This window comes from Lutjanus erythropterus, chromosome 17 (genome assembly GCF_056507025.1).
Source record: "Lutjanus erythropterus isolate fLutEry1 chromosome 17, fLutEry1.hap2, whole genome shotgun sequence".
In the NCBI taxonomy this organism is placed as follows: Eukaryota; Metazoa; Chordata; class Actinopteri; order Lutjaniformes; family Lutjanidae; genus Lutjanus; species Lutjanus erythropterus.
This window is the reverse complement of record NC_139333.1, coordinates 12,502,364-12,524,588: the sequence shown is the minus strand read 5'-3', so window position 1 is coordinate 12,524,588 and position 22,225 is coordinate 12,502,364. Positions and strand designations below refer to the sequence as shown.

The window sequence follows — 22,225 nt, the reverse complement described above, 5'->3', positions numbered from 1 at the left end:
TTATGAAAATGAATAGCTGGTGGTGAGCTTCTTTCTCTGGTTGTCTTTGCAGAATTTAGAGTGAAACAAATGACAGATAAGTGATATTTACTGTATAGTGGTGATGTGCCATCTAAGAAGAACATGCAGTTTAAGATGAATATTGATTTAGTTATTGGAGCTGCATATGTTGATCGTTTTCTACATTAATCGATTTTGATCCAAAAAGTGTCAGAAAATGGTGAAAATGTTAATCAGTATTTCCCACATTCTAAGATGAAAAGTCTTGTTACATCCACAACCCAAAAGATATTTGGTTTAATTCCATAACAGAGTGAAGAAACCAGAAAATGTTCACATTTAAGAAGCTGGAATCAGAATTTTGACATTTCTTTGTTAAAAAATTACTTGAAGTGATTAAGTGTCAGGGAGTGCACATAAGTGTGAGTGTATAAGTGTGTGGCTTTCCCTGCCAGCGTTGTGGTCTAGTTAACTACATTTAGTTCAGTTTGCAGTAGTTGGATGGCAGTAAATCTCAGTAGCCTATTTGGGAGTTAATCACTTTGAGTCATGTAATTTAGGTTTCAGATGTTAATCACAAACTTCATTTTCTTGTGACTTTTATTTTAATCACACAAAATGGCACTATGCCACAGCTCACTGACCACAGTTGTCATTTACTGATAATCAGCTGCTATTTGATCAAAATCACCTGCAGTTTGTGACCAAGATATCTATGACTGAATTCTATTAATTTCCCTAAAAATGTTGTTTTTTTCCTCACTCCACCTCAACAAGTGTTCTAGTCTCTGAAGTAGTCTCATAATGTAGTATATGTGTAGATGAACTACTTTTGAAAGTAGTTTTTGTTTGACAAGCTAAGTTAGTAGTTAAGATGTGGTTTACCTACTTTTCATTGTGAAGTAGCCAGTAGTTTGGTAAATTGTGGTTTTGAAGTAGTTTTTCCAACACTGCAATCTACCAATGTGCAGATTGACTGCAGAATGACAAGAAGTACTTCAATTCACTTTTTCCATCCTTGCATGGAAAGTGGGACAAACATGTTTTTATTCTGAGGGCTGACCTCACATGGCACACCTGAATCTGGAATAAAGAGAGTGCAGGGGCAGACAGGTTGTTTAGTTGAAGATGTTATATGTTGTCTAGTCTGCTTGACTCATTGATCCTTTGTCAGACTGATGTTTGTGCAAGTTAGAATCTACGGTCGCGGCCAAGGCTCTGAAATATCAGCAGCCAAACTGTGCTGTGTATTGATAAATCCATGGAGCTGTCCAGGGTGCTGAAGCAGCAGACAGATTCATGGTAGTGCCCTTTTCTCCAAGTTTCGCCTTTCTGTCAGTGCTCCTATTGGGCCATCCACCCTGTTAAGAATTAACATAATAATTGTTGAGTGCATATATGGGTTTGTTTGGTAAATTTAAATCATTGTATGAACTTCTGATTTTTGACAATATGGCGTCTATCTTAAGAGGCGCAAAACACATCAGAGACTCCTGTTTACCACCCTAAAAACAAATTGATCTATTTAACTCTGGGATTTTATATGTGCCAAGTATTAGCCTTTTGACCATATATTTTGCTTAAATATTCAGTTATACCTGTTGGCATTAGAGCTCATGGGAAAAAAACACTAAACCATGGGACTATAATTATTGTCCATAAAAAGTAAAAATGAGCAAGACAACATTTCTTTCATCTTTGGACAGTTTATTTCTTTTGGATGACTATTAAAAAGATGGATGGTATTAGAAAGATCTAGTTGTACAAACATACGGCACACATGAGAGTTCATACAGATGTGAGGCACAGGCTGATATTTAAGGCAGATTTGGTGGTGGTGATTGACAGTGAAAGCTCAACATGGCGGTTCATGGTAAACAGTGATAAGCAGCAGATATGGCAGCTGCAGGAAATTGATGAGATACTTCTGCTTGCATCACAACAGGGAATCAAAGGACTCTTCTGTATATTCTACCACCAAATGTTGCTGGGAAAAGACCCTTCTTTTCTTCTGCACTTTCCTGCTGTTCAAAAACCTTGATTTTGGGTAGGGATGAATGGACAGACCCATTTTTTAGATCTGAAACTGATGCATGCCCTTTGATAGAGTGTTTATTTGCACCGGGGTGAAAATAGTCACACAGCAGCTATTCAGCTATTTAAACCCAGCCCTCTAGTTTCAATATGATGAACAAAAATGTCTCTGTAGAGCAGATGTTGTTGGATAAATGGGTTAATCACAGGACTGCCCCGCCTCCCGCCAGAAGGCTGGAGTCGGACTCTGACTAGAGGAAACAGAGGTTTGAGTCACGTGTGAAACTACAAGTCAGTGTTGACTTTTTATTTTTAGACTTAGTTGACTTATCATTTTTACTTTTTAGTCACAGGGTGCGTAAGTTTAGGAAACAAAAGTACTTGCGTATTTTTAGGAAAAGATCATGGTTTAATCTGCCATGCAACCGGAATGTAAATAGCCACACTTGGGTGATAAAAGCATCTTAATATTTTAGCCAAATTTCCCTGCAAAAAATTAAAGCTTTGTCTGATGTGTTAAGATAATGGAGAATAACGTGCACATTCAAATAACAACTACTTCCTTTTGACTGTCATTCAGAAGTCTCACACTGCTAACCTAATCACTCAATATCAGATACAGCTCTTCTCCAGATCCTTGGCTGATATAGTTCTCAGAGAGTGAGAGGAGAGGAAGAGGGGAGGGAAAGGCATGGCAGAGGGAGGAGGAGACAGGCTGGGTGGCACAGAGATGATGGATGGAGTGTCTGAGAGTGAGCCATAACCACCAGCTCTACGCACATCTACTGCGCTGGAGTCAGAAGAGGCATGGAAAAACACATGGGGAGGGTCCATGGGGTCTGTGGTTAAATCTACGGAGAGAGATACAAGAAAGTTAAAGAGATCGTTCCCATTATTTGATGTAGGGTTGTAATGAGGTACTTTTAAATGATCAGTGTATTAGCTAACACTGCTTAACATACCTCCATCTAGGAGAACCAGAGAGGGGCACCAGCACAGAAGCTAAGCAATGAAGTGCAGTTCAGGGTAAGAATATGCTATATTTGGAATATTTTTACTACTTAACTTTGCCATCAGACAGCCTTTTCTGACGGGAAACCAAGGTTACATGAGCCAAATGTTGCTCACTCCAAACCAACCAAACGCCATAGGTGAAATCATTGATTTTACCTTGCAGAATATGGAGTAAAGCAGTGAAAATATTATAAATATTGCATAGACTTAAACTGATATGGATTTTTGTTGGTGGACCTTTTTTAAGTGTCTAAATTACCTTTTGTTGCTGATCCTGTCCACAGTAGTTAATTGTTTAGCTTCCATGCTGGTACTCCTCACTACTTCTCCAAACTGGGGGTGTGTCAACCGGCATCTACTGTATACTATCGATAAGTACCTCATACAACCTCACTTTAAATAATCTGGACTATGCCTTTAACTTCACATTATTTTTCTTAAATCAGCTCACAGCTTAGAACACAACACACCATTAAGTTGCAGTTAATGATTGATTATGATCACACATGTTTCTGTGTCTATATTTAACATCTACTGCATATACACATTCGCTGTTGTATTTCTATTATTAAATCTGCACACGGCACGATCATTTCTTGGTGCCTCAAAATGGAAGCAAGCAGGAAGAGCTTTAGTACCAAGAAGTCACGTTGCACCACATCAATAGACACGACATAGCCCGCTTGTGTTTGATAACCCAGCCGCCCTGTGATGCTTTAAAACAAATGATACCAAAGAGACAAGAGAGGGAAAAAGATCAGATGTTGATGAGTCCAGTTCTCTCTCGATGGAAGTCTCTCTCTTTGTGTCTGCTGATGAGTTGATGGTTTCTATTTAAATCTTTAGCCTCATTTTGTCACACTGTGAGAGAAGTTTCTATGCTTATAGTTGTCACTTTTGTTTCAGTTGACAGCTGTCTTTGTTGCGGTGCCACTTTGTAGTGTAGGCAGATAAGATGGGTATTTTTACATGGACAAAAAAATTAGAATTACGGGAAGTCATGCCCATACAGGTTTCTGACAGGCTCTAATCAATACCAATCTAATATAAATCTGTCAATCTACCTGAGTCATCGTGAAGTTGGGTGTGCAGGTACTGCTGTTTGGTGTAGAATTTGTTGTAGATACAGTACACTGCAGCCATCAGAGCGAAGGTTCCCATGGCTGCAGCGATGAACAGACCCACTTTGGCATTATCTTTGTCTGAATGGGCATCTGTGGAGGCGCAAACACATGACAAAGACGGTCAGAGTCAGAGGTTTCACACACAGATCTTGTTCAAAATGAGAGAGGCTTTCATCTACAAGTCTTTGTCTGATTTAGGCGCACTTTCTTCGGTTAGAACAGATGTATAAAATATATATATGGATAAACAACACTACAGGTCAGGGGAAAAATTGTTATTTTGGATTTTGGGCTGAACTGTCCCTTTAAGTACATTTGTAAGTCAGTGTTTGAAAAGGAGCAGGAGGAAGTAAAATACTTATCCAGTCCTTTTCTATACTTAATATTTATCATGAATAGTCCACCCCAGTGTCCATCATCCTCTTTATACATACACATAATTAATATGTAGATGCTTATCCGTCATGTCCCAACATTCACAGGGAGAAAACAAAAGAAAAAAAACATAATAATCATCAGTAAACGTCACATTCTTGTGACAAACAAGGCCTCTTCCTCATCATTGCACCTTACAGAAATGATTATTTTCTACATCTTCTTAAACAGTTAGATAGTTTTACTCTGTTTCAGCAAAGACTCTGCTGCATTTCATCAGTCACTCCACAAACTGAAATACATTTACTCTTAACAGAATTTCTGCAGGTTTTAATAAGTTAAATTTAAGACTTTTTAAGGCCTTTTTAAGACCATTGTGGATGCAATTTAAGTCTTATTTAGCGTCCATAGTGGCAAAAAAGTACAAGCACAGTTTACATTAGTGGTTATTGTGTCAATGTTGGATTGATTTTGTAGTTATTACAGTGTGATAAATACATTTTTTCCATAACATATTTAAGTGTACCTTTACACAAGCAATGTTGACTTTATAATTCAATTTAAGACATATGAAAGATATTTAAAGACCTAAAATTCAGATTATTTTAGATTTTAGACATTTTACAGCATTTTAGGGACCTGCAGTAACCCTGTAAAAACACAACACTGGACCAAAATATCCCACATCTGAGTCCAGTGTTTGTCCAGTCTAAGGACTTCCACTGCAGAAATTCATGTATTTTACTTGAAGGGTTTAATTTGTTGTGTGTTGTGTTTGGAATTAGAAAAAATGCACAGTTTGCATTAGTGCTTGTTGGTTCTGCACTGGTTTTGTTTTGTAGTGCATTTAATGCATTTAAAAGCAAAAGCAAGACTGAAGTTAATGAAATTCTATTAAAGTGACTTAAACAAATAGGTACATTTTTAAGACCTGTCAAATTTATATTTAATGCATTTCAAGACATTTTAAGGCCTAAAATTCAGATTATTGGATTATAGACTTTTCAGGAACCCGCAGAAACTCGGTCTTAAGATTGGTGAGAACACAATGTTCTGATATTAATAGTGTGCAGCTTATTCATGCATATTTTCAGCTATTCTGGAAACTACACTTACATGTCTGCTTTGCATTTAAATGAGTGGTTTCCTTTTTACTGAGCAGGTCCCGTATTTGCGGTGGAGGAGGAGGGGGTGGTGGAGGAGGTGCCGCCTGGGCCTGATGGGCGCCGATCTGCTGCTCAGACTGCAGGGTGCTCTGGGAGCTGCTCAGTGGAAAGACCAGCAGCAGGCAGAGAGCTGCCAGGCCCGCCATGTGGGTCATCCACTGGTACACCTACAAATGAAGAGATATGTGCAAAAATTTATTCAAAGTAAACATAAATATTATTTTTATGTGAAGATTTTCTACTAAGGGTTACTTATTTTGAAAGTTCAGTATATACATGATCTCGCCTGGCTGCTAACAGGGCTGGAAAGGGAGTTTCAAAGCCCAACATAAATAGTTATGTAACTCATTAATAGTCCAACCAATATTGAAATTGTTGTCACACAACAGCTTCTCCGTAGTTATAATTTCCTACCAGTATGTAGCAAACCCAACTCTTCCTGCTCTACAAAGAGGCCTCTGAAACTACTGAATAAACTATCTAATAAACCCTATCCTACACACAAAGACAACATTTTATATCGATCTTGTCCATTGTGTTTACCTGAGGTCGAAGCGAGGATGTCGTTGTGTCTCTCAGCCGGGTGTTGGTCCTGTCCTCTCTGCCTCTCTGGCTGACTGAAGTGAGACTGCATCCAAGACAACTGGACTCCCCAGACACTTAATATTTCCACCGGGACACTCGTAGGTACTCTTCCACACAGGTACACACATTTAGAAAATGGCTCATACAAGCACTGCTGAGACGGACAAAACAGTTTTACAAAAGAGAAAAATAAACTGATGTGACAGAATATTTTTTAGCAAAGTTCTGCTCTGGCACAGTGCTTTGTAAGCTTGTACAATTTTGACCTTGAATTTCTAGTTTGAAGAGAAATAAAAAAAAAAAAAATGGAGGAAAGACACTGGTTGTTCTCACAGACATTTTTAAATTTAGACAATAAAAGTTGTGAGCCATTTAATATTAAACTGACAAACCAAATAGGACTAAAACTGTGTTTGCAGAGGTCACACAACCTGCTCTAACATGGTGGTGCTCAGCAGAAGAAGTGCTCTGACATGAGTGCAACAGAGCTCCCTGCTGACTCATAAATGTACTGCTTAAATCTCATACAAGGGAAAGCACTGAGCATTTAAATCCATTTACTACGCAGTAAAAACAACCACCATGCAAAAATAAAACCTATATGGTGAGATCTAAAATTACAAATGTGTATATTGTTGATATGAATATGAAAAATAACACAATAATGTAACCTAAGGGATTCTTTGTATGCATAGAAAATTAATTTTATTCCACTCTACTCTTTATTCTCCATGTTAATGAGCAATATTGAGATCTGGACATAGAGATCTGCATAGTTTAGTCACCTTCACAGTCTCATGTTGAAGATAAGATCATCTTTAATGAGCTCACACTGAAGAAACTGACTTGTTACAGCAGGCCAAGCGTCAGAAGTAGAGGTAGAAAAGAATGACTGAGTGATGAAATCCTATACGTACACTAAGTACACCTTTTACTTTTACAGAGGTGACCATAATTACATAGGGAAGTTGCACACATATTGTAATATTGTGTAGCATTATACTAAATAAAAATATTTTAAAAACACTGTCCTGCAAATGTATAATTTTAGCCTGGAGGACTCAACATCTGTGATTTCCAAAAACAATTTGAAATGTGGACTCATCAGGCCACAACACACTTTTCCATTTGGTGTCAGTCTTTATAAGATGACCTCAGGCCTCAGCCAACAGTTTTCTTAAGCATTCCCAAACCCATGTAGTATCCTTTATACAGTTATGTAGGTTTTTAATACAGTGTTCAGTGCTTTAGGGGTCAAAGGTCAAATGCATTCAGTGATGATTTCAGCCTTGCCCCTTATGTGCAGAGATTTCTCTGGATTCTGTTAATGATGTTATGGATTGTAGATGGTGAAATGTGTTGTCTGTTTTGTTCTTAAACTGTTTGACTGTTTGTGGTAAACCTCACCTCATCTTTGCTTGTGAACAACTGAGCCTTTCAAAGATACTCCTTTAATAACAAATCATGACAGTATCTTTTACCAGTTAACCTGTTTGTATGCTTCAGGCATGAAATTCAGAATTATTTACAAAATCAATAAACTTTATCAGTTTGAACATCAAATATCTCGTCATTGTACTGGATTCAATCGAATACAAAAGTCTACAAGCATTTGCAAATTATTGCATTTAGCCTTTTTAAAGTAATATATGTCTATATTTTTTGGAATTGGGGTTTGTAACATTGTGTAGCATCATACCAAAGGAAAAAAAACAGTGAAAAATATTGCCCTGCAAAATGGATAACTGCACAGAGACTGGACTGCACAGGATAAAAGCAGGAAGCAGTAGTTGCTCAGTATGAATAAATATAATTGCCAAGGACACATGCAGTATATCTACATACTGTGCAATTATCCTGTGCATATTTGGTTCTTGGAGCTTGTTGGTTTGAAACACTTTTCAGTAAGTGCGGGGTGTGTTCCATTCCCATAGTCTGCGATACCTAGCAAGGACGCTCTAGACTTTCAAGGACTGATAAGATACGAAAGAAAAACAATGAAATGTCCATAGTGTTCATAGTGTTCACAGTCAAGACAGTGTTATGAAAGCTAAAGCTACAGTAGGTTAGCCAGCCCTGATAGCCTCAAGCATCATGTTTCATCCCACCTGCACTTATTCTGTAAATATGAGCCGCCAGACTTTTACTGACAAAGTGAAATCAATCTACAGTCAGTCAAAGCTGGGAGGACTTCAAAAACATTTCCCAATCAGGCAGATTCAGTTTCATCCTGCCCAATCACAGGTCAGTAAGAAAAGCAAATCTTCATATTGCCTCTACATGTTGTCCTCAAATACAGCTGCTCAGATGTTTACCCTGGCAGAAGAATTGATATGCCTCAACTTTTCCCAGGCAGATAATGGTGCAGATGCGTGGCTGCACACAGCGTGGTGTAGTTTGGTGGAGAACCTGACTGCAGAAATGCTTTTTACTCCAGCACCTCCGGGCTTTTTAACCAAGTTATATAATGCTTCAGTGGAGACACCCTGCATCTACATAGTAGGAAACAGTGTGTACTGTGCTTTCCAAAATAGATCATGGAAAGATAACGTCACTATCTGAGGGAGTAGTGGTCTGAGCTGATTCGTCAGCAGATATGAAAGACATTTAAATCTGACTGGTGATATCTGTTGCTTCTTGACAACAATACTTTAATACTAAACACTAACTTTTCATCTAACTTTCATGCATGCACCGAAAAACACTTAACTGAAAACTACAATCATTTTCCCTTTGTACAACTAATTCATACTTGCAAAAAAAATGTATTCAAATTCAGACCCCTTTTTGACAGGAAAGAGAAAAACATCCTCAATATTATTCTAACCCTGTAAATATAGAAAACTTTTTTTAAGAACAAATTGATACTTCAGACCTTGTCAGGTAAAAGTCTGAGCTATGTTTAAATTTCATGTTTACTACATTTAAAACAATACTTGAATATACTGTTGTGCTGAACGCAAGAATTTAATAAAATAGCAAAAATATATTACATTGCAATGAAATTATATTACATTTTCTCAGAAAATCATTTTATACAAATACAGACTGCATACACTATTGAAAAGTCTTGAAAAATGATACATACGTTGAAATGTTTTAACATGTTGTTCAACCAGCCTCATTAAAACCTGAAGGCACTTAGTTTTTGTACAAACAGTCAACAGCATATTCATTTAGAAAGAGACCCACTGAAAATGTGAGAAAACTACACCTATGGTGTCAAACAAACAAGACAACAACGACCAAGAACTTTAAGTGTAAAAAATATTTTACAAAATTAACACCTCAATTTACATTCACATAAAATCTGAAGAAAAGGAGTACTGTGTGTGGTACTTTGTCTGGCCTGTTTAAAAAACACGCAGCTAGTTTCCTCCTAAACTCAAAATACTGCGACATGCAAACTTTCAGTGATAATAAATGTCAGAAAATCCCACAAATCTTCAATTACATGTGTTCTTGATGACTTTTTTCTTACTTGTACTATATACATTTTTACATTACAAATACAAGTTTGCCTTAACATTCGTATCACGCTGTCATTTGACAAACCGGTTTAAGCATCAGGCTGTAGAGACGCTTATTTTCCCTCCAATAGATGGTTCTTTTTGTTGTTAATGTCCAACATCACAGATATCAACATGACAAGATGGACACGTACACATTCAGTTTTTTTGAACCAGTAAACAGAAAACAGTGATGTTTAAATAATCACTGTAAAAACTGTGTGCTCAGACACTTTGTGTGTTAACGTATATGTGTAGTATCAACAGTGTAGAAACACAATACACCTGTAAACAGTACAGTATACATACAGTATATTATCAAACTGTACCAGTGATTCAGGTGTTTTCTCAGCTGTAAACTAAGTTGGGTGGCTTCTGTATTGTTAACAGCATTAATACTGAACCCTACAGCTGGACTTAGTTTCAACACAGCTGAATTAACTGTCCTGATGTAACAGTCTCACAATGCCATCATTTTTATTTTTTATTTTCAGGCTCAGCTTTTTCGTTGTAACTCAACTCAAACCATAACTCGATCTGAAACCCAGCCTGAAACAATTATTATATGGCTTTGTTGAATATTCGATTCTGATTGGTCAATTACAGCATCATACACAATGTCATTTCTGAATAGCAGACCGTTGCTATAAATAAAAGACTGTTGCTATGGATGCAGTTCTCATCATAGACATTGGATGACTTAACAGAAGCAATAAAATCGTTTTTGAATCAATAAAATAATTTCTAAAATAACATTTTGTTTTGAATTATTGATTTTTTAGTAAGTAGCTGTGTATTACTAACAATGTACAGTGCAGGTGATTGAAAGAGTCACACAAAAGCTTGAAACACATGCAGAAAAGACTCTGAACAAACATGGAGTGAAAGGCTGCTGGTTTTGAAAAACTAACATTTTTTTGAACATTCATTGCCAAAGTAGCATGTATGGATTCTTGAAATGATGAGGTGCACATGAAAGTTTTTATAAAAGTAGAAAAAAAAAAAATCAATTAAAAACGTAGGAAATTTTGTAAAAAATGAATGAGTGAAATACAGGAATAGAATGTAATGTCTATGGCTTATCCTGAAAACTAAGAAACATTGTTTTTGCTCATTTGGACAACAAGCCTGTAACAATGAAGAGTTGTTGTCTACCTCGTAATTACTACACAGCAGCAATTTATTTAACATTTTCCATATAACACACTTTTTAGAATGCTGCACTTATTGGCAGTGATATATTTTTTAAAGTATTATCCTCTGGATATGTTTGGACTTCACTTAAGGAAAAAAAAAAAAAAAACTAAGAAGCTTTTAAATATCAAAATAACGGACTCGTTTGTCACAGATGGTCTCTGTGCCACAGCTGCAATAAAGCTGTAATATAATTGAATTGAACTGAAAATTTTGACTGCATACCAACAGTCAATCCCCAATGAGTAACATCACATCCAATGTTTAGGATAGGGAAGCAGCCATCCCACTCCTTTGGTCCAGCTCTGACATGTCCGTCATCGGGGTTTCACACTTGTCATCAGTGCTAACAATGCTGTACTGACCAATCTCTGCGTCCCTGGCCGTTTGCTTTGTTCTGTCCCGCAGAATGGCGTGGATCAAGCCCACTGGGACAGGCATCATGGCAAATATGATCAGTAATGCCATAACAGCCAGAGCCCAGCCAGGGTACTCCAGGTACTCCTCAGCAGCCTGAAAAAAAGGAATCATTTATCACTCAAGAACTTCAGCATCTGGAACTTTGCACTAAATATTCAATATGAACTGAGAGAAATTCACCATCAATTATTTCCTTTAAGTAGGAAAGGTGGTATGGAGAAAGCAAATGACAGCTTTCTTTGCCAATAGCTGTAGTTTTTTTTTTAAACAATGCAGGCAAAAACAGGAGCTAATTGCCTTAATCAAGATGCATCGTGTCTGCAGTTCCTAAATCTGTTGTCTTACAAAGCTGGGAAAATTGTTTTCAGACTCTTTTGTAATGAATGAACTCCACAATCAAACACATTTATGGTTACACCAATCTCAAATATCTGTTTTTTTTTAAAGCATGAATGCATTAAGAGTATTTTTTCTCTTCTCCATACCTTCTCATGATTCCATGCCATGTAAGTGGGGCGTTTGATGAACATACGGATGGTAGTGGCTGCCAGCAGCCCCAGCATAGCCAGTAGGCAGATGTATTTCCACAGGTACTTGTAAATCACATGTGGACGCCAGCCCAGCATTCCCTCAATGTCATCAAGGAACCTTAAGAAACAAAGAGTGGTCCTTATTTTTTGATAAATACTGATAAGACAAAGAAAAGAGCTGACATATGCATGGAATTTAAGATTTCATGAGCTGTGACAGGTACCGACAGTCTGAAAAAAGACCTCACCTATCAGCTCCATACAGCCAAGACACACTGAAGGTCTCAAAAACCACGACAATGATGAGGGGCAGAGTGGCAGAGTAATCATCGAACATAGTCACAAAATAGTTCCCACATCGCTGGGTGAAGAGCAGGCCAATCATAAAGCCAATGATGCAGCTGAAAACTGAAACAACATAACCGAACAGACATGTTAAGATAGTTTTTTTATACTTAATATACAATGTTGTTAAGAACAGTAAATAAACAAATAATCCTCAACAATAAACGTAAGGCTTCAAATGGACTCTGCGATCCGAATCAGCTGATACAGCTGGATCCTGAAATTACTAATCGGAGCACGCTTTGAGCAAAAAGTTGTCCAGGCCAGTTCTCTTTGATTCATAACTTGAATCTTATTTCTCAAAAAATGACAAAATGACACTTTGATCAAGGAAGAGCAATAAAGCAAAATTAATTTAGTCAATCTGAATTTGTTTATGCTTGATATGTGTAATAAATGCATTGCAGAATCAAGATTTTATAGTGTTGGTTCATGTGCTGTCACAAACCAAGCTAGTTAACTAATCTGACTCTGAGTAATGTGACACTGAGGCTTGAATAGAGGTGAAACAGGTATTTACTTGTGAGTTTGGTCTTGTTGTTGGCCAGAGTTTTGAAGCGGTCAGTGAGTGGGGCGAGGATTCCCTCCATGGTGCCAAACATGGTGCTCAGTCCTAAGTTGAGCAGCATGAGGAAGAAGAGTGCTGACCAGAAGGGGCTGCCAGGCAGGAGGGACATGGCCTCTGTGAAGGCAATAAAAGCAAGACCTGTGCCCTCCACACCCTGAGCACAAAACAAGAGCACAAGCTTTAGATTTCATGTGCAGCACACTAAATACAATAAAAACACTAAAGAAAAATGACAGTCTTAACCTTCTGCATTTCTTTTTCCAGGTCACAGTCTGTTAAATTGCCAGGGACATTTCTTCCATACTGTTTAAACCAGGCACTGTAGTCATCTGCAGACACAGAGCCGGGATTAGAATAGTTAAAGGCTGGAATCAGGCTGTTGTCCAGAGGCCCACTTTGAAGCTGGACTGATAACGTCTTCAAGTTACTAAGAAAAGAAAAAGACAAAAGAAAATTGAATTTTAAACATATGGTTTACGGAACAAGAGATCAGGTTTAAAAAAACGAACATGTCAGATACAGGCCATTATAAATATAGAGACATATGGGATAATTTGTACCAATGTAGGGGATATAGAAATATTTATACTGGTGACTTATCTTGTAAGTCATGATGTAGCATGTCTTTGATGAATGATTCAAAGTTTATCCTGTAATTAAACATACCTGGCGACACAATCCTTGACCTTTCCTTTGGCACGGAAGCCGAGCACAGCAAACACTACCAGAGTAGCCAGCACTGATGTGAGGAAGTTGATAGCAGAGACAGTGAAGGCATCGCGGTGGCAGTTATTGTTCTTGGGATTGTAGGAGGAGTAGGCAATAATGGATCCGAAGCCAAGACCTAAGGCAAAGAAGACCTGTGTTGCTGCCTGGCGCCACACCTGTATGTCTGCCCAAATTTCCAGCTGCAAATGTGTAGAGGAGACAACACAAGTGTCAGTGAAATTATTCATATCTGCATCCCTTTTCCACAGTCAAACCAGACGTATTATCTGCAGATACCTTAGGGTAGAACATGTGGGTAATTCCCTCTAAGGCGCCATCCAGCAGGAGTCCTCGTACAAGGAAGCAGAACAGCACCACATAAGGGAAGATGGAGGAGAAATACATCACCTAGGAAACAAGAGAGGATGATTACAATAACAAGCTAGCAGTGAAAGTCAGTTTTTTGTTTTTTTGTTTTTTTACAACTGATCTCCCCAATTGGCTCCCTCTCTTTTTGACAAAAGAGATTCTCAAACTCTAGTGGAATGTGGAGGAATGTCAAAAATATTTTTTAAAAAATGAAATAAATTGATTTAAAACATAATACTATCAAATTGCTACAAAAATTCACAATCATACGTCATACATGTTTACTGGTAGTTACAAGCTAAACTTTAAAGGCAAGAGAGGAAGAGGAGGTAATATGAAAAGATTGAAAATAAAAGCTTCAAAAACACTGCAATCGTGGCAGGAGGAGAATTTTTTAGCAGTGGTGTTGAAAATGACATGCAGAACAGTGAACTGAGTGCAAGTGCTATTGGGTACTTGAGAAGCACTATTTATGTTTCTGCAGCATCTGCTAGCACCAAATGATGCAAAACAGTAAGGTGGTACTTTGAGAGCTCAATATATTCGAGAGCTAGATATTTTCTGAGGCAATAAGTGATGCAAAAAGTTTGAGAAATGCCGGTTTACAGAAATAAATGGACAACAAATTTAAATTTTTCTTGTTAGCAAGCTGTCCTCAAACAGACTCTTTTCCTTAAATTGCTTAGTTACATTCCACATGCATAAATAAATTGTACTTTAGTTAGTTCCCTGCTGAATCCTACTAATTTTGCTGCTATAACAACCCATTTTCCCCACAGAGATAACTGACGTTTCATATCATCTGAAGTATAACGCCTGCTGCTTCTTGCACACTGAACATATGGTACTTGTAATTGAGATGCCAGATGCTTAAGGCAGAAATTGCGTTAAACACCTGATGTCAGCCTGAGCAGGTTAAAACCTCCCCTAAGATGTTAGCTTCAACATTAAATACAGTAAATTACCATTTCCACACCTGATACAGTATGTTTGTGGAACTTTAGAAAAAGCTTTGCTGTTTACCATAATTGGCTGATGTGTGTTAGGGAAAGCAAACAAGGTATTTACAAAAATGCACAATTACAAAACCTCCCCCAATACTTAAACACGTAATGTGCCATTTCAAGTGGGTCAACACCTAAGCCAGACATTCCAGAGACTCCATCACGCACAGCAAACCCTGAAATCTAAGCCCAACACATGACCGGGATTTGACCTAACTGAGAATGTCCAAACAATGTACCACAGGATCCAATTTTATCATCAAGTCAGTGTTTTTCTTCCAGTCAGACAGAGCTTCTCTTCATGTTTTTGTCAATTAATAATCACTCTTCTACTCAGCTGTAGTGTCATCAAAATTAACTTATGGAAAAGGTGTATACCATTTTAAAACACAAACACATCTACAAATATAAAACAGAGTCCAAAATGTCTGTCATAGTGCAGACAAACTAGTCAGTCACTTAAAATCATGATGTCTGAAGTAGTAACTCATCTAGTAAATGCCTGAAAATTGTTTCAGTCCAGTAGTTGCAGTGTTTAAAGCCCCTGATGTTTTTCTTAATAGCACAGCTGCAGTAAAATCAACACTCTGAAAGCACAGAGCCACAACAGATCCCACTGTTACCTTGACAGAGGTCTTGATACCCTTGAACATTCCCAGGCACACAATGGTCCAGGCCGCCAACAGACAGCAGACGATGTAAGGGTTAAAAGAGCCTGTCTCATCGATCGAGTCTGTGATATCCAAAGCTTTGCGGTACCAGAAATATGATGTTGGGGAGCTCTTCTCACATTCGTTTACTGGTGGAGGAAAGAGGAAAAAAAAGATAAGTTACTTGTCTTACATGTGACACAGAGCTAATACATTTACAGTTCAGTAACATAATCTTAATGCTGTGTGTTTACCTGTTACATTCTCCTGTTTTGGACACTGTTCCCAAGGTAAGGGGTACTGGAACGAGTTCCCAAGATAGAAAAGACTCCATGCGAGGATGACATTGTAGTAGAGAGCCACAAAGAAACACACCTGAGGACATTTGAGAACAGGATTATCAAGTTAATAAGAACATCATATGATGTTTTAAAGGGCAACTGCAAATACCATTTAAAATTTCTCAAAAAGATTAACAAAAAAGTATGTATATGGCTAAGAAAGTAACAGCCTGCCTCTTTGCAGTTACTTAATCATCATTTTTTGTAATTAGGAGAACTTGTACACGTCATCACATCTTAGCTCTCTGTCCAAACACTTGGCCACACACCTAACTGGATAATACACCAATGTTCCCTTGCACTACACATACAGCACTAACATGGAACATGCTTTTCTAGATTATGGAAAAAAGGAAGCAAAAATACTTAAGTTGTTTTCGCATATGCACTCCGAACAATGCCCTGAGAATCAGGTCTGGACATTGTCTGAATGTGCATGCAGCATGCATAAGAGGATTGTCCATGTCAGACATGTTCACAAGTTAGAAATACTCAGAGGACTCATCTGCTATGACTGTATTCTGATGTATTCACATCACAGGCGACACAGAAAGGCAAGAAAACATTTATTTATTGGAAAACATTTATTACAGATAGTCTGTATGAAAAAGAAATGATCCAGGTGAGTAGCTGCACACTACACTCGTCATCAACACACCCACTCACTCCTTCCGGACACTGTGCTGCTATGTTCACATGTGGCTCACCCAGACTTTGGACTAGGGAGCTGGCAGGTTTAAGTCTAAAATGTGGACATTTGTGTTCACACATACAACTCCTCCAGGTAGTGTGTGGATAATTGCAGATTTGCAGTGCACGTGTGAAAGGGCTTTAACTGAAGCAGAACTGCACACAAATACAAAGGACACCTGCAATGCATGCAACATCATATACTGAACAATCTAACACTATTAGAAAGTATTAACACTCAGTTTCTTACCACACAGCTGGAGTAGCCAATCCCTGCCAGCCTGGGTGAGATGTACTTCCACACTCCGATGCTGCCCTGTCGGATGGCCTGACCAGCTGCCAGCTCCAGGAAGAACAAGGGAATGCCCACAACCAGCATCAGCAGGATGTACAGGAAGAGAAAAGCTCCTGAGGAGAGGAGTTGATATGCACTCAGTTAGTAAATGAGCAACACAATCTGATAAACTAAAGGAGAAGCAGATGTTTTTGCTAGACTGTTTTGTTTAAATCTCATAAAGGTAGAATTTTTAACCATTCTGATTTCTGCCTCCTGCAACAAAATGTTCTTTTGACAATATGACTTATTCATCCATAAGGGTAAACAAGACACATTAAACTTTAATTTCATCTGAATGCAAACACAGAATCTCAACTAATTCATAAACTGCCGTTATAAAACAAACTGACAGTACACCTTATTATGAATAAAAAAGGAATTCAACTGGTGGCAGCCTAAACCAAAAATTGATTAAATCATGTTGGACAGTGTCTGTATTTTTCTGGAGAGTTTATAATGTTTCCCCTGGCAACAGACAGACACCAGATGCTGCAGGGCTCCTGCAGGTCCTTAAAAAGACTAAAACCAACAGTCTGAATTTTAGGTCTTAAAATGTCTTAAAGATGGTAATGACGAGCCTGAAAAATTGAATTATAAAGTTACTGCAACTTTTATCAAGCTGGATTTATCTTTCATTTGAGTAAATACTGCATATCCTGCATTCACAACATTTGCATTTGGCTCCGTTGGACCCACAGGACCCAGACTTGTGGCAGTCATCTGTACATGTCTAACAATAAAAACAGTTGCTCACCTCCTCCATTTTGATGGCACAAATATGGAAACCGCCAGACGTTGCCCAGCCCGACGCTGAATCCCACCTGAGCCAAAAAATATTCTATTTTACTGTTCCATCCTGCTCGAGCGGCAGGCTCAGCTGAGCCCTGCTGGCTCTCCTCAGGACTGTAGCCATCAATCTCTGACTCTGTGATTGTTTTGTCATCGTCAGTTGGCAAAGGCTGCTTCTCCATCTAAGAAAGTAGGGGACAAAAGAAAAACTGATCCACTGGTGAAGCAGGACTGATCGTCCATGATAGTTAACACAACTATCCTGTTGAAGTTTGTAATGCTGGTGCACAGTTGTGTTGGAGATGCTGCACAGTCATTTGTGGCCTTTACTTGTGATGTTCCACAAATACAATTACTGCCCTGACGCCAGCACGCAATCATAGCGTTTCACTCATCTATCTGGTGGTGTGTGTCTGACTTGGCCTACTTTCTGGGACAGATTTCAGACAAAAGATCAGTTAACTGGGGAGGCTTGTCCATTTGGGCACAAAAGCCGTGTTCCCAACTGGAAAAAGGCTGATTCCGGTCAGTGGTTTTGAGTTGGGTTAAGTTAGGGGTAGGCTGAAGATTAGGCAAGTAGTTGTTATGGTAGGTAAGATAAGGATGGAAATGAATGTAGGCATTTGCTTCACTCACTGCCCAATAAAACAATGTTAAAATACTGAGCGCTGATAAAAATTTGAAGATTCACTAGCCATTTGACAGGTGGACAAAAGAGTTAATTTTGGACCGTCTTCATAATGCGTTTGTATTGAAACTGTTTTGGGGAGATGCACTCTTGACCTTATGTTCAGAGGCTGCACTTGTGGCACTGCTGAACTGAAATATCCTATAATACAAGGTGTTTCTTTCAGTAACACTTTTTTTTGAGGAGTTGTACATGAGACATCACACTGCATAACCATGTCATGACCCCTGTCAGTCCATCATGTCATCTTTAATGCAAAGTTGACATTGATTGATATGTCTTTTTTTTATGATAGCTTGACATTAACCAAGATAAATAATTATAATTCACATGGGAACTGGACTCTGATGTCAGACTGACTTTATAACACTGATGACATTTCTATGACAAGTCCATATGGTGCTACTTTGAGTCCAGAATTATTCATGACACTGTTATGAACACAGTTAATGGTGTCATGTACCAGTTTATTTGAGATCATAACACACCAATTAAAGTCTTAAAAGTAAAAAACTTTAACCTCAACAGTTTCTGTAAGTTTAGCAAATATATTAGTGGTTTCATTTATGTCAAGTTGTCATGACAATTTCAACTTTGCATTAAAAAAAAAGACATAACTAACCAGATGATGATGATGATAATAATAAAAATAATAACAAAGACTCATCAAGACTGCATGTTCATGACATGATTATGACTTTAAAATTACAGTCCTATGCACACCTCTTCAAACGTGGTGTTAGCTGTCTTTCTAAAATGCTGTCCACCCTATTTACATCAGTGGGAGGAAGATATGTTGCAAGGGCCAGCAATCCCACCAGGTGGTCAATTACACGAGGCTAATTGTATCCGCCTTGCAGCACAGGTGTAAAATAATCCCTGATTAGACTAGTTGAGTCCCATAAACATGTCTCCTCTGGTATTTTATAACACTTAGAGCATTGAGGTCCTAATGTGCAAGGCATCTTCACTTTTAAATAATATTCAGAGTTTTAACCTCTTTGCAGCATGATTTTAAGCCAGAAAACCCAGTGAGGTGCAGCGTGGTCAAGTGCATCGCCCGACTGTCTCTCTTTGTCTGAACCCAACACACAATAAAACTTCTGATAAACGAGACTTACCTGTCAGCAGGTAACGTCGCTAAAAAAAGAGACAGAAGAAACACCGGAGATTCAGAAAACAAAGAAAGTCGACGATGATATTTTGTTCTTCGGTCGGTTCAAAGGAAACGAGCACGTGCAGCTGCGGTTTAGAACACTGCGTGTCAACGACAGCACGAGCCAATTTATTCCTCTGTTTCTACTTTTCAGTTTACATCTAACATAACAGACACCTTTATGCCGATATTTAACTTTAACTTACAGCTGCTGAGTTCAGGACTGTCGGAAATCTTTTCTCCGTGGTTGCCACGGACACACAAGAGTGTGCAGTCAGTAGAGACGCGTGGTGGAGGAAGTACTCAGACCTTTGAATGTGTTGGAGACCTTTTTTTTTCTGGATAATTCTACATAAAGCAATACATCAATTATATAGGCCTATGTTTATATTCTACTTGTATAAAATAATTTTGATTGTATTGAAACTAACAAACTAATAATTATAGCGCTCAACTAAATATAGTGGAATTAAAAGTATAATATTCCACTCAAAACGTAATGGAATAAAAGTAGGCTGTAGACGTATAAAGGAGCAGAAAATTGAAACACAATTAATAAATAAAACAGAAAATTAATAGTGAAGTATCTTAAATGGGGGAATTGATTCAAAGGTAAATAAATACAAAAGTACATTTACGTCACATTTCATAAATTAACTGAGCTTACGTTTATTTTTAATATAATATTTTTTTGACTAATTTCTTTAGTTTTAGCAGTTACAGTTCTCCATAAAATTAGACTTATAGAGAGTACCAAACAACAGTCAAGTATATGTACTTAGTTATTTTTCCACCACTGCTGTAATTTTGTAACGAAAAGGTTTCGAGTACTGTTATTATTCTAAAAAAATAAAGCCAAAGCCGGCATCTTAATTATAGCTGTTATTTCAATGTAAATGGCCCGTATGATTGAGTCCGAATGGCTCTCATGCCATCACATACGATGGTCTGTGAACGCAGCATAAGTCTGATCCTCTTAGGATTTTATTTTCCAACACGTGTGGCTGTGATACCAGGTTAAACACGCAGTTTACAAGTCGAAGTGGGAACCCCACTCTTCTTTTATAATCCATATCACAGCAGTGGTTTTCTGTTTTTGACAGGACATTTTTTTTTTTAAATAAACGTGAATCGTTTGATCTCTTTTGATCCACATTTCCTGGACTGTCAAACATTAACACGTGGCACATGTTGATCTCACCCGAGACAGTTATCAGATACCAACTCTCTATTTTAGTGCATTTTAGATAGGGAAAGGAAAGGCTGATGCAATAGTCTGCTCCTGTCATAAGGCATGGTTTTATAGGAGAATTGAATTATTTTCCTTTCACCAGTAGCTGTAACGCCATTAATGATCAGCTTTCGCAAAATTGCAAACTCTCTTTTTCATTGTTAAAGTCTCTCAGGATTCCCTGCAGTTCTGTGCAGTCGCTGTGACCTGGCACAGTGACATTTCTCTGCTCCGCACAGCATCGTTAAACACACACACGCTGCATGCCACGTATGCTCGTTTTGGAGGCAAATAAAACACACAAGTCTACTGTCATTACCAACTCTTAAACGACAGTGTAGTCTTAGCGCTTGGAAATATCGGTATATATTAATAACTGATAAATACCTTGTGCTAACAAATAGCAGAGATCCTTGAAAAATTATCCCAAATGTCCTCAAACCCAAGTCAAGAGGTAACCCCGCTTGAGCCTTTGCCACTTCACCTGACTCCGCCTATCTCCTCTATTGGTGGATAAAATAGTGACCTGTCCACCTCCACTGAAGGACTGTTATGAAATCTGACACCCCACTTTCCCATTTTGTCACCTCCATGTATGGATGCCCCTACCTCATCCCCGAGCCCACTGTGTGTGTACTGTTTAAAGATGTTTTATTTCCAAAGTGCTATGGAATTGCAACTATCACCAACTTGCTGGAACCTGCCCTCCTGGCTGCAGACAGAAAGCAACTGTTGCAATTGTATTTTCTGCAAGTTTTATTTCTCATCATTAAGGTTTAAGTCAGGGGTGTCAAACTCATTTTAGTCCATGCGCCACATACAGCCTAATTTGCATTTAAACTCAAATTGGCAACTGGAGTTAACAAATCCTAAAACTCAAATGGGTTGAGTCAGTCGCAACACTGTCTTTGAGGAACTGGATTTATTTTCTCAGTCCATCTGAAAGAAACAGCAACACGCAGACACACACACACACACACACACACACAAAATCTTTCAGTTTCTCATGCTCACGAAAGTTTCTTGTGCACACATGAAACTGATAGTTGGGGGTGGTGGATGATAAGTTGAGAAATGTAGAGCAAAAAAAAAGTTATATGAAATAAACAACATCTTGTTAATGCTGCCATACTGACCTTTATGTCACTAAAATAAAACTTGAATTCTTTTTTATCAGTTGCTTCCTAAGATATTGTTAATGATTGATAAACATCATGGAGTTCCGGGAACCCTGAAAAAGTTTGGAAACCACTGCTTTAGGGGCTCCGTATTTTTAAAAGTAACCTATGACCTCCTGTAAGTCTAAGCTGAAAGTTAATACTGGATCACAGTTTAAATTGGAGTTTAAAGTTCTATTGTAGTAGAATTAAATCTGATAAGAGTAAAAAGTAAACTGAG

The 22,225-nt window shown here is 38.1% G+C and overlaps 1 protein-coding gene and 1 pseudogene across 3 annotated transcripts; both read right to left on the bottom strand.

Moving 5' to 3' along the window:
* Positions 1-1,723: 1,723 nt before the first annotated feature.
* LOC146311837 (uncharacterized) lies at positions 1,724-6,507 on the bottom strand (annotated as a pseudogene). The gene is made up of 4 exons (XR_014772193.1): positions 6,257-6,507; positions 5,664-5,880; positions 4,113-4,262; positions 1,724-2,885 (listed from the first exon to the last, which is right to left on the bottom strand). The product of XR_014772193.1 is annotated as an uncharacterized LOC146311837 (transcript).
* A 4,736-nt stretch (positions 6,508-11,243) lies between these two features.
* LOC146311836 (sodium-dependent neutral amino acid transporter B(0)AT2-like) lies at positions 11,244-21,327 on the bottom strand. Of its 2 annotated transcripts, none has more exons than XM_084740786.1 (12): positions 21,215-21,327; positions 17,718-17,934; positions 16,877-17,034; positions 15,850-15,970; positions 15,569-15,744; positions 13,870-13,980; positions 13,531-13,772; positions 13,108-13,291; positions 12,817-13,018; positions 12,200-12,359; positions 11,907-12,069; positions 11,244-11,514 (listed from the first exon to the last, which is right to left on the bottom strand). In XM_084740786.1, exons 2-12 carry the CDS (start codon positions 17,932-17,934, stop codon positions 11,266-11,268), a joined length of 1,983 nt encoding a protein of 660 aa, XP_084596912.1. In that variant the 5' UTR covers positions 21,215-21,327; the 3' UTR covers positions 11,244-11,265. The 2 variants fall into 2 exon arrangements, with proteins under 2 accessions (XP_084596912.1, XP_084596911.1); XM_084740785.1 differs by lacking the exon at positions 21,215-21,327 and adding an exon at positions 19,562-19,790.
* Between the last annotated feature and the right edge of the window lie 898 nt (positions 21,328-22,225).